The sequence below is a fragment of the Ctenopharyngodon idella genome, chromosome 9 (genome assembly GCF_019924925.1).
Source record: "Ctenopharyngodon idella isolate HZGC_01 chromosome 9, HZGC01, whole genome shotgun sequence".
NCBI lineage: Eukaryota > Metazoa > Chordata > Actinopteri > Cypriniformes > Xenocyprididae > Ctenopharyngodon > Ctenopharyngodon idella.
This window is the reverse complement of record NC_067228.1, coordinates 32,248,386-32,261,441: the sequence shown is the minus strand read 5'-3', so window position 1 is coordinate 32,261,441 and position 13,056 is coordinate 32,248,386. Positions and strand designations below refer to the sequence as shown.

The following is a 13,056-nucleotide window of genomic DNA, read 5'->3' as shown; positions in this document are numbered from 1 at the left end:
AGAATTTTACGCACACCTGTAATAACTATATTAAATTGCACAAATATACTTTATGTACTTAATCTCACTTTATTAACCAATGCTGACCTTCAATGATCCAATTCAACCATACTAATAAGCAAAAATTACTTTAGATTTGATTTAGAAATAAGAGTGTTGAACTTTCTTCTGCTGTATTCTATTCTTCTTTAATCCAGAATGGCAGCTCAGCTGAAAGGTTTGTTTGAGTTGTGCCCGTACAGGAGTAAATATGCATTTCCTTCAGCCTGAGGCTTATTCATTTCACTTTTGGTGTGAAAGGGCCTTTACATTAACCAAAAATAGAACTTTTTTGTTGTTATTAAAAAACAAACAAGCCCAGCCCAGGTGAGAAAAAGTAACGCAAAAGTAATGTAACGCATTACTTTTCATAAAAAGTAACTAAGAAACGCAATTAGTTACTTTATAAGGAGTACTTTTAAAAGTAATTTCCCCAACACTGGAACTGGAAAAAAGATTTTTGGCTACCTTGTCGAATCTGACTCATGCTGGCAAAATGACTCAGAATGCGCACAGGCTAATTTCGAGCTACAGGCAAAATGTCAATTTTGGTCGAATTTTGGTTGTGAGGTTTTCACAAAAATGAGTTCATTAAGCCCTCGTCTAGTGATCCCAATGCTCCAAATAGCAATTAAACATCTAAAAGTATCTTTATTTGGATGTTTTCTGAGAGGAGTACCTTTCCTTTGACCATAAAAAATAAAGTTTTTCTCCGCTCGCTTCTCGAAAACTCTTCTCAGCACAAGTTTGGTATCATTGTAAAGTGCAGCATTCTAACTTTGTGAATAGTCTGAACCAATGAAATGTGATTTTCAAACTCATGCTGATGTAAACAAAATAATCTTACTAGCGCTGATAGACAGATCCGAAGAGCGCACACAAAGATGCCTCAGACAGCATGCGATCCCGATATACACACATACACAGAATTAAAATTTCTCAAAACATCTGTCTTGGCAAGTATTCACACAAACATTATCTGTTTTAATGTCTTAAGTGGACGTTTGGTTAACTGTTGGGGAAAAACATCTGATGTGTAACATTATATTAGATACGTGTGGTACAGTAGGTCATAATATATAGGCTGTCTGTTTCATTAATGTTATTCAAACAATTGTGGAATTTTGGGGGGGAAAAGTTGAATATACTATATATTTTTCCTATAGATATTTGGATTTGACTGGGTTTATGCCAAATTTGGTGGTATTAACAGGGATTTTAAGGTATGGTTGCTGGTGATTTTGTTTTGGAACCTTCAGAAAACTTTAACTCGATTTTTCTCAAAATTGATTTTGCTGACTCTATTAACTTCAAACAGGTGTAGATCAGTCTTTTTTTTTTTTTTTTTTGAGAATAAAAATAACTCGTTTTTGAAAATTTGCTCATCGTGACTCATATTGACAGACATAAATTCAGTTTGACACAATATCAAAGCTAGTCCACCAAACTTGATTTCAGGATTCCTGGAAACTGGATAAATAAAAGGCAGAAGATACAGTAGAAGGGCAAAAGGCTGTCCATAAAAGATTATTTTTTGTTTAAAGTTTTGTCATGGTCTGGTGTGGTTTGAATGTTATATGCTGAGGAATACAATCAAAACAAATTAATTGCACACAACTTACATTTATTATTCAGTTCAGCTTTGCAGTTCTGCAGAAGGCCAAACAAATACTGATGTGTTTCCTGTTGTTTTAAATATTCTCACATATTCTACTGTTACTTAGACCACAATTACACTTCATACCTCTCATATTCAGATATCATTTATCCACTTCATTTACACCCGGCACCACAAATGCATCTGATTGCATTCATCATGCTTTACTTGCATTTTTTGTCATAAAATGTATCTTCGGTGTCTTATTGCAATCAGGCACATTAGATGATATATAAATTGATGTATGGAGATAGGGGCAAGTTGTCACACACGCTTTATCATTAACGATTGTTTTCTGTTGCAGTGGATATGAACTGAAACAATAACTGAAAAGCTGAACTGTTTTCCCCATAAACATCAGTTTGGGGCATGTTGTCACATTGATACCTCATCTGATATCATCACACAGAATTCTTGTTTGCTGTTTGTCATTTTCATTCATGAATTTCAAATTCAAAAGTGTAATATTTGATATGCTAGTTTGTCTGTTTCTTAAACTTCTTAACATATTATTTTTTTATAATATTATTTTTTATTATAATTAAATTTCTGCTAATAAATATAATGTATTCACATACAAATATGTTGTGGTTGAAGATGTTTTCATCTTTAGTATTTGCTATTTTAAACAAATGCATTCTTTTTAAAATTAGCATCATTAGTTTCCATTGTGACAACTTTCCCAGCTGCGCCCTATTAAAGGAACTGCATTTCTGGGCAATTACAGTGTAAATGTTTAATAGCATGCTCAAAACAGTGAATATGTTCAATGAAATGTTCAGTAAAGAATATCAGGGGCTGTTGTGTGTAGCTCTCACATTGTATTTCTAATTCACGGTGTGAGAAAGACACACATTTCCAGTCACACCTATAAGAGAAAACATTAATTCCAAACAATTTATTTAACAGCTTCACTACATAATTAAGCACAAGTTCAGCTTGATAAGCCCAAAGTACTTCATCGCTAAACCAAGCACGTAGCCAGTGCTGGGATGAAATTCAGCTCTTGCTAGCAGTGGTTCCTTTACACATTAAAGCAGTCTTAATTTCAAAGAGCTACTTAATTATTTCATGTGACAAGGGGGGTATTAAAATCATAACTCCATCAATTATGGATTTGATCATTTACGGGCAAGGTTAACTATGCAGTGATGTGTGTTGAGAAAGTGGCTTTTAAAATGGAACTGGGTTAAATTGAACAGCTCACTGTTGAGAGTAATGAACAGTGACAAGTGGGTTCAATGACTACTGCTGCCATTAACAATAGAATTCAACAATACTTAGTTATTTTCTTCAGAGACAACTGATATTATAATACAATAACCACATAATGCATATTTTAAAGGTACACTATGCAACTTTTGGCCCTCTAAAAAACAAAACTGAATGCATTTTGCTGAAGAACATAGAACACTTCACAATTGATAGTGCTTTACAATGAACTTTGTTAGAAAGCTACAATTTACCTGTTCAATAAAATACCTTACTCACCTTGAGTAATAAAAACGCCATCTCTGTGTCTCAAATCCCTCAGTACTCGTCATCTCTGAAATACCAAGCCAGTGTTGATTCTTGTTTTATTACGAGCTCTGTCACGTTCTCTTTTTGCCAACAGACTCTCCTCTGTTTGGCTTTAAAAAAAAAATTTTTTTTTAAACTGGTGATTTCCCGGAGGTTGGAGATTTAGCTGCTCCATGCCGACCTTTCGTGCTCATTGTTGTGACAACTAACCTATGTCACTCCTACCCACGCATCTTTGGGTGCTTCTCAGATGGAAGGCTGCATTGTAGTGAGGCTGTGTCCTTCCTAGTCCAGTCCTTCAGAGGCTTGTAGGCTAGAGTCCTCCTCAGCATTAAACCCTAGAATGAGACGGTCTAGTAAGTGGGTTAGGGTTAGTTCACCCAAAAATGAAATTTCTGTCATTAATTACTCACCTTCATGTCTTTCCACAACCTTAATGTTATGAAGCAATGAGAATACTACAAAACAAAAATAATGACTTTATTCAACAAATTCGTCTCTCCCCTGTCATTCTCATACGCTATTAAAGTTGCAGAGCTTCCAGGTTCAACGTCCGAACGGCCAATACTGAGCCCGCATTCACACATAAACATGGAAGCTCTGCAACGTAAATAACGTAGCAGAATGACAGGGGAGAGATAAATTTGTTGAATAAAGTTGTTATTTTTGTTTTGTAGTATTCTCATCGCTTCATAACATTAAGGTTGAACCACTGTAGTCACGCTGACTATTTTAACAATGTTTTTACTACTTTTCTGGACCTAAAATGACGGTAATTTTATTGCTTTCAGTGGAGGATAAAAAAACCTCTCGGATTTCATCAAAAATATCTTAATTTGTGTTCTGAAGATAAACGAAGGTCTTACCGGTGTGGAACAACTTGAGGGTGAGTAATTAATGACAGAAATTTCATTTTTGGGTGAACTAAACCTTTAAAATTATGTTGAACGTAAAAAAAAAAAAAAAAATCTTGGTCCTTTTCCCGGTCCTCAACCAGCCGAGAGGCCCTCACTCGTGGTGCCATGCAATGGTACTGGACACTCCTTGCTGGACGGATCCGTATTCTGCCTCCTGGCGGCCGGCGATGGCTCCTCCGACTATGGGCGCCCACCAGTGAGCTCCCATGAGTTCCCTCTGTCTGCCTGCTCCTCCCCATCATGGCGGACAGCAGCATGTCTGACCTCCAGCAAATGGCGGCAACCCCTCACGGATGGCAGCCACCCCACCTCGACCCAGGAGGACAGCAGCAAGCTCTCAGTCCCACCTGGTGCAAAATCACTCCAGGCCCTTCCGGACAGCTGCCGCATATTAAAACAAAACAACAACATAAAGTCCAGGCCTGGTCCTCTCTCGCCTTGCACTGTCGCCTTTCCTCTTTTTCTATTTTGTTTTTATATTTACTATGCTTTGGGACACACTTATTGTAATCTCACATACTATTTAGGATGGATAGTACATTGGGACACAGGGTATTTGAGAAGCACCCATCTTCTTCTTTTGTGTTTTATGATGGTTGGCACCTTCTAATCAAATTTGTATCATGCAAATATTTTAACAGCATATCATACTCATACAGGTGTCAAGGTAGCCGGAGGAACTTTTCTCTATTCACGCATATGTTGAGACACGGATGGGTGAGTGATGTATGTATACGCTATTTCCCCTGAAAACCATGCGCCTCATCTCGCCTGAAATTTAGGTCAGAGTAGGCGACTGCAGTGAGGGGAGGAGTAATTATATAGTCTTTATTATTTAAATTGTAAATTGTCTCAATATTTTTGTGTTATAGATTTATTCAAAATTTGTGAACACATTAACTTGTACGTCTAAACATACAAAAAAAGTAAAAAACCTTGTTTTACAAATGTTTATAGTTTACAAAGAAATTCTATATTTATATTTCTCAAGCACACTGAGCAAATACATTCTTCTCTTGGTTTATAACATTTAAAAGAAACCAGCTGCATTAAAAAAAGAGAGAGAAAGGAGAGAGAGAAAAGTTTCAATCAGTGAGCCCTGCATATAGGAAAGAATAAAATCTGCAGGCTTATCACATCTGAGCACACACACACTTGGTAAACATGAAATAATGCCTTTTTCAGAAATGTTTAGTTGAGGGAGATCCTCTTTGAAAGTTGTCATGGAGGTTGCAGAGATGACCACAATTCACAGTGCCTGCTTGTCCTAATATCTGAGGTGGCTTTTCCCAGGAATCCACCTCACAGTTCACAAATCAGTCAACATCATCTCTTCTATGGTTCAGCCAGCCCTGTAATACCAGAGGTCATGAACATGCCTTCAGTAAACCACTAATCCAGTACTGTTAGGGAATCAGTCAGGATATTACAGACACAAGCAGTTTCAGTAGATTGTCCGGCACAGCTCAGAATCACTATGGCAGGGATAATGACACGGAATTTCCCAGGGTCAGTCTGCACAGCTATTCCATCCTCCGCTCCGTAAAGGTCATGTTTTTTTTATTGAGCTCCCATACCATCTTCCCCATTCAGAGGAGATTTTCCCTGTATCTAATCTATGACACAACTGACATAATAGACCACTTCATAAAGGTCCAATTTAGTGTTTGACAACATATTACATCTTACCTGATCTCTCTCTCCCTCTCTCTATATCTCTCATAGAGGTATTTTATGTTCTTTCAAGATCGTCTAGTAGGTGGATGATATATTTGGTCAGATTATAGAGACTAACCCAGTTATTTCTTGTATTTGATCTTGTCTGTTTTCATATAAATGTCTGATGGTGACTGCTATACTTTTCTGAAATATGTAAAGTTTTTCTTCAGTGATTACTTTATAATTTCATCATCAAAAATCACTCAAATTTGTTTAACACTTCTGCAATAGAATCTGACATCATTGCTAAGCTACTGCAATTTCTTTCCAAGAAAGTCTTATTGGGGTGAATATTCAGAGTATTCACCACTAAAGAAACTTTTATAGGAGTTTTACAGGACTGTTAAACATTTCTTGTAAATATTCATTGTGACATTTAATTTAATTTAATTTAAAATTGAATTACCCCTCTATATTCATGTAAACAAATATTGACACATTAAGCTATTAAAATCATAAAATATCTATTCATAATATTAGTATTTCTTTTTTATTTATGCAAGATTTAAATAAACAAAATCACTGTATTAGCCTATAGTTTTTTTTTTTTTTTTTTTTAAGTAAAAAAATAAACGGAGGAGGGGTTATTTGTTATGAATAGTCAGTCACAATCTTAAAAATCCAATAATAATAATAAATCCTAAAACTGGCTTGGTTTAACCTCAATTTTAGGAAGAGACGCGAGCGTTTTGTTTGCGCAAAAAACAATTTACCACTTTATTTACAAAATAATAATCACGCAACAATGTCTGCTCTCACGTCAACAACATGCATGCGTCGCGGTGCCCTCGTGAACGTGTTTTGGAGATTAAAATTTTGTAAATAAAGTGGTAACTTGTTTTATTGCGCAAACAAAACACTCACTTCCTAAAATTGAGGTTAAACCACTGGAGTCACATGGATTACTTTAATGATGTCTTTACTACCTTTCTGGGGCTTGAAAGTGGTAGTTGCATAGACTGTCAATGGAGGGACAGAAAGCTCTCATATTTCACCAAAAATATCTGAAGATGAACGAAAGTCTTACGGGTTTGGAACGACATGAGAGTGAATAATTGATAGGAATTTTCATTTTTAGGTGAACTATCCCTTTAAGTGCGACAGGAAGAGAGAAAATTTGACAAAGATGTTTTATTTGTTATACTACAACCACTACTAAAAAAATAAAAACATAAAAAAAAAAAAATTAACCTGTGGCTGCTATATTATCGAGGGAAAGTTCAGATAAATAATAACTGTTGTGTAGTAGACACTAATGTCATGCTCCTTTGCTCGCTCTGTCATTACACCGTTGTTGGAGCCAAATCTGATTCTGCTGCGATGAGAAAAACAACGCGAGACGTTCTCCAATGGCTTTAGCGAGCGGAAGCACGTGGGTAAACAGGAAGTAGTTTTGGCATTTGGCGGGTTGAACGGAGAAGACGTGCAAAAATGGCGGGTGAGTGTGAAGATCCTCTATTATAGCGTCTGTGTTTTATTACTGATGCTGACATGAAGCATGTGTGTTTATGTGATGTTAGAGCTCGAGCGGTGCTGTGTGCTGATGTGCGGGAGCAGAGATAGAACAGAGAAACAGAGTTTTAGCTGCGGCTAAATGCTAATCATCACAAAGAAGAACAGCACATGTTTGTTTACATGGTTATCTGTTCTTTTTTTAAATGTCGGATATACTAACAAACACACAGACTCACAATATCACACAGATTAAGCAATGCACATTAGGATGAATAGACGGGTGGCAGCTGTAAGTTAACTCGATGTATGCAGTGTGTATGTGAGCTGTCAGTGTAACGAGCATTAGAGATGTTCATGTCTATATCTGAGATCAAGTTCGAGTGCATTTCTGACAGAGAAGGAAAGATGGATATATTCATGACTGATAGTTTTATATATATAACTAATATGCATACTCTTGGGTCTAAAAGTATAAGACCAGTAATGCAAATGCTTCTATTTAGCACATTTTTTTCATTACTAATTATATTATCAGTATAACAAGTCAATAGTTTTAAGCACTCAATGATATAACTTGGTGAACATGTTCTCCAGCATGGTTTGAGATGTTTTAAAGAGCAATGGAACAAAAAGTCTGTTCAAAGACGCCCACATGGTCTATATCACAAATTTGTTATATTTGATTAGTGAACTTGTACATATTTTATAAATCTGTGAGGTGCAACAGCAGACACATTATTGTGTTGTATCATATTGCATTGAATTGATTGTTGTATTGAATTACATTGAGTTGTTCAGAAGGGATATTTGAACATATTATTTGTGGTGTTATGATTGACATGCTTTTCTGTGTTTCCTACAGCTATGAATGACATGGAGAAGAAACTTGCGGAGTATAAGTGTGACACTAATGAAGCTATATGTCTGAAATTAGGTAAATCATTAATCTTTACTATTAAAAAAAAAGAATGTTGTTGTACAATCATGTTTTGAATTTAAAATACATCTATCCTGCAGAATTCTAGAAGTCAAGATGAAATTTACTTTATTTACTTTTTCCTAATTGTGAACGATTCATCAGTAGAAGTTATTCCAAATTTAACCTATTCTTCATCTGAAGCAACTTTCCTTTTCTGCTTCGGATTTGTTTGGATGATGATAATGTTAAACAGCTATTTAAGCACTATTTGAACAAACTTTTATTTGATTTGACTCCGTTCTGATATGTAATGCTCACCTTCCATTCAATTCCCAATTGATAAAGTCAGTCTTTTGTGTGATGTAGTGCGGTTCCCAGAGGATGTAGATGACGAAAGCACAACATTTCACCCTGAGTACAGTCATCAGCTGTTTGGAGATGAGTATGTATCACCTTACATTGCACACTGTTATACATTTTTTTTAATGTATTAATTTACTAATATATAATCAGTGTGTGTGTGTGTTTTCCTGGCACCATTATTCTTTCCTGTTTCTCAATTGTTTGTGTTCTGTTTTTCCACAGTGAAGTGGCGTTCGGTTACAAAGGTCTTCAGATCCAGCTGTACTACAGTGCAGGGAACCTAAACACCCTGTTCAAAGTCAAGTACACTTCCAGGGTCACAGAGAAGTTTGACTGTGTGGAGGTACAGCTTCTCATACCACATTTCATGTCGTGTTATGTTCTTCTCATTGACTGTTTTGACATGCTCAGTTTTTGCATGCATACTGTCCACTGAAAATATCAATTTACATATGCGTCAAGTTCTGAACCGTGTGCCCTTCTAACATATCCAGGACTCAACCGTAAACATGTGCTGGAGTCAGTCTATGCAAACTTATATTTGGTGTTTTGTCATGTATTGAACATTGTTGTTGCAAATTCTGCTACTCACTTATATTAGCCAGCTGGATAACTTTATCGCCTACCATATTTAAAGTAGCAGAATTTGCAACAACAATGTTCAATACAATACAATGTTCAAACAATAATGTTTTGCATCAAATGCCTTTGTTTTCCAGGAAAAATGTATTTAGGAATTTAATATCCACCGTATTTTTAACATTAGAGCTGCGCGACCATTTGTAACTTGCATGTGCGAGGCTTCTGGTGTCATTCACTTCCAGTTATTTTAGCTGTACAAAAACAGTATGTTATGCTGCTTGATATTACAAACTGGAATGTATTATCTTAAATCATAAATACACTGGTTTGTAGTGCAAATAGTTTTACCGCATTTTTTTATTTTAGTTATTTACCGATAGCGGCTAATGAATTTGGAATGAATAATGATTTGTCTCACACATCCACAGAATATAGTTTACATCTGTGATGCAAAATAAGGTGAATAGATGTTAATATATAAATATGCAATATTAATTATGATATAGTGACATACAGTAGCTCATGCCAACCCCACAGTATGTTATATTTAACTATGTTTAAAGTCGCAGTGTAACGGAAGTAGCGAAGACTCTTTTCTTCTGTATCAGAACATACATCAGGTTTATTATAGTTAAACTAAAAACAGACATTTTTGTCACTTAAAATAAAAAATAAACATTAACTGAAATGAAATAAAATACAAAAAAAAAAAACCCTTCAAAACTACTAAAAGGTTCAGTTTCCAAGACAACCTTTCTCAATTTAATATAGTTTAACTTGAATTACTAAAATATCTAAAACTGAAATAAAAATTAATAAAAACTACTAAAACAAAACTACTAAAAATGACAAAAACACAACAAAATGACTAAAGCTTTTACTAAAATTAAAATGAAAAGGGAAAATATGAATACAAAAAACAAACAAAAATTTAAATTTGAATAAAAATCAGATTATTGGAAAAAAATAGGACTGGGACTTGGTTCTGTCCATTGATTTTTGATTAGATGGAGGCAGATCTGAATGCAGGCTTGCGGTCAAATGTGAGAAGGGGGTGTGGTTTAAACTTAATAAATGATTGGAGAAGTCCGACATACTTCTCCGGAGTCATTTCACCGGAAGATTGAGTTATCGAGATCAAGTTACGACCTTTTGTCGTGTGTGGCCGTTGTGAATAGAGTTACTTTTTCAAATAAGTAATGCAAGGTACTTTGTTTTTCCATGTATTGACTGACACCTCTCCTGTCCCCATGTTGAGAGAAATCGTGAGTAAGTGCCGATGTGTTGTGTGCGAACATGATGGGTATTGTAGCTCTAGACTAAATTTACTCATCTCACTTGCACAAAAACAGATTCAGTATGCCTCAAAATGAATAAAAACAGTGAAGTGTAAACTCAGAATATTATGCAATAAACCTGCTTAATCTCACTTTATTAAGCAATGTCTTTGCTGCTGACTTTCGATGAGCCAATACAACCATACCAATAAGCAAAAATGACTTTAGATAAACATCACTTTTGTGTTTCATTTTTTTGTTTTTCTTATTCTTCTGCAATCCAGAATGGCAGCACAGCTAAAAGGTTTGTTTGAGCTGTCTCAGTGATTTAAACTAGTTTAAAGCCAGATGAAACAGCGCTGACATTCTCAACACTGAAACAGGAGAAACAGATTTTGCCACAACGATCCAGTTAGAAGGCTTTCAAAAAATCAGCAAGTCAGCAGGAGGGATCATACAAAATAAATATTTTTTTATTTTTATTTATTACTGTCCTGAATAAGATATTTTTCAAAAAAAAGTTGTTTACATATAGTCCACAAGACAAAAAACAAAACAAAAAAAAAAAATAGCTGAATTTATAAAAATGACCCAATTCACGTGTTTACATACCCTTGGTTCTTAACACTGTGTGTGGTTACCTGGATGATCCATGACTGTTTGTTTGTTTTGTAATGGATGTTCATGAGTCCCTTGTTTGCTCTGAGCAGTTAAACTGCCCAGCGTTCTTCAGAAAAATCCTCCAGGTCCTGCAAATTCTTTGATTTTCAGGCATCTTTTGCATTGAACCCTTTCCAGCAGTGACTGTATGATTTTGAGATCCATCTTTTCACACTGAGGACAACTGAGGGACTCAAACACAACTATTAAAAAAGGTTCAAACATTCACTGATGCTCCAGAAGGAAACACGATGCGTTAAGAGACGGGGGGTGAAAACTTTTTGAATTTGAAGATCAAGGTAAATTGTACTTAATTTGTCTTCTGGGAAACATGCAAGTATCTTCTGCATCTTCTTGCCTCCAAAGGGCAGTACTAAATGGGAAAAAATATGATTTTTAAACAAAATAACACAAATTTGGACATATTCATCCTGTTCAAAAGTTTTCACCCCTCTTGGCTCTTAATGCATCGTGTTTCCTTCTGGAGCATCAGTGAATGTTTGAACCTTTTTTAATATTTATATAACACTTTTAATAGACTACTACCTCACATATTCAGGTTTTTCTTGGAACCCTGGTTCTTCAAAGGGAAAAAAATATTAAGGGAGTGAATTAAAATATTAAATATTTTGATTTTTAATTGCTTTATTAACTTATTTTAATGCTTGTTTTGTTTTTAAGCCATTTAAGTCTCTTTGTGGCTCTCTGATTGAGAGCCAAAGCTTTAGAGGGCATTAAATATAGCGCAGACTGTTCCATGTTAATGTCAAGAAGAGCAAAATCAAAATCTTTTGTGTTTCATAGAAGAGAGGAAGTCATACAGTTTTGGAATGGCATTAGGTCAAGCAAATGATGACAGAATTTGTATTTTTGCAAACTGTTGCTTTAATATCATTCACCTGTGTTGAGCAGGCCTCAAGTATACGAGTTGCTGGATCTCCCTGTGTCTGTGTTCTACTACTGCACACACACTCTTTATAAGCCTATTCACACACCGTCCCAGACTTTAATTTCGGCTAATAAAACACTGTGTTTAACAGACACACTAACCTATATTGTTGTAACTCATCCTTTCTACAGTATTTGAGCAAGGTTGTGTGATTGATTCAGGCAGTTGAGGTTGGATAAGATCAAACCTCAGCTGCTTTTTTAGAATTAGACCTAATTATATACTGTGCTGACACCATGTGACTTGCGTGTTTAGTGCCATTTCTGAATATCTTTCACCTTTAAGCGTAGTATGTAATTATAGTCGCTAAACATACTTAAGATGTTTATTGTGTAGGGATAGTTGATTTTATTATGTCTTTTCTTTTACAGGGCTCCACCGTTGCTCATATTGGGTTCTTTTTTTCATCTTTTTTCCTCATAGATGATGTCTTTGATTAGAAGGGCTTTTTTTTTTCAGTGTAATTGGATTCAATGCCGTTGTTGAACCCCATCGTATAAAGAAGACGTATTCTCAAAACGAACCTCAAGTCTCTGAAGAGTCTTGCATCCTTAAGCGCCATTAGTTAATACAGGAACGCCACAATGCCACGCTTTTATTTGTGCGATTGAGCAATTTGCCCGAGAAACTATTTTTACAATTTTCTGTCTGCTCTGTTTTTGTCGTCCTCTCTTTGCTCCCATAATGCAGTGGGACAATAGTGAGTGTTACTGAGCTGCAGGTGCACCGATCCCCTTCTGATATTAGCTGATGTCTGAATGAGCAGGAATTAGCGGCGTGTTGCATTAGCCTTTTGTCGTGTGTTTTGTGGCCGTTGTGAATGAAGAGTCCCGCGACACAAGCGCAGCCCATCACGCGGCCAAAGGGCCCTGCTTAGCAACTTAATACAAAGTGTTCTCATGTCAGCCCCGCTGGAAATGGATACAATGCAAACATGGGTGCGCATTCTGCTGGGTAAAAAAATCTCAGAGAGGGTGGAGGAGGGGTGAGTCTCTATT

General features: G+C 35.8%; 1 protein-coding gene across 1 annotated transcript in view; it reads left to right on the top strand.

The window, feature by feature from the left end:
* Nucleotides 1-7,204: 7,204 nt before the first annotated feature.
* Nucleotides 7,205-13,056, top strand: part of hat1 (histone acetyltransferase 1) — a 31,673-nt gene continuing 25,821 nt past the window's right edge. The window contains exons 1-4 of the mRNA XM_051906164.1: nt 7,205-7,291; nt 8,171-8,242; nt 8,594-8,669; nt 8,813-8,933. Coding sequence (XP_051762124.1) covers nt 7,285-7,291; nt 8,171-8,242; nt 8,594-8,669; nt 8,813-8,933 — 276 coding nt within the window. The 5' untranslated portion in view covers nt 7,205-7,284. The remainder of the gene's footprint in view (nt 7,292-8,170; nt 8,243-8,593; nt 8,670-8,812; nt 8,934-13,056) is intronic.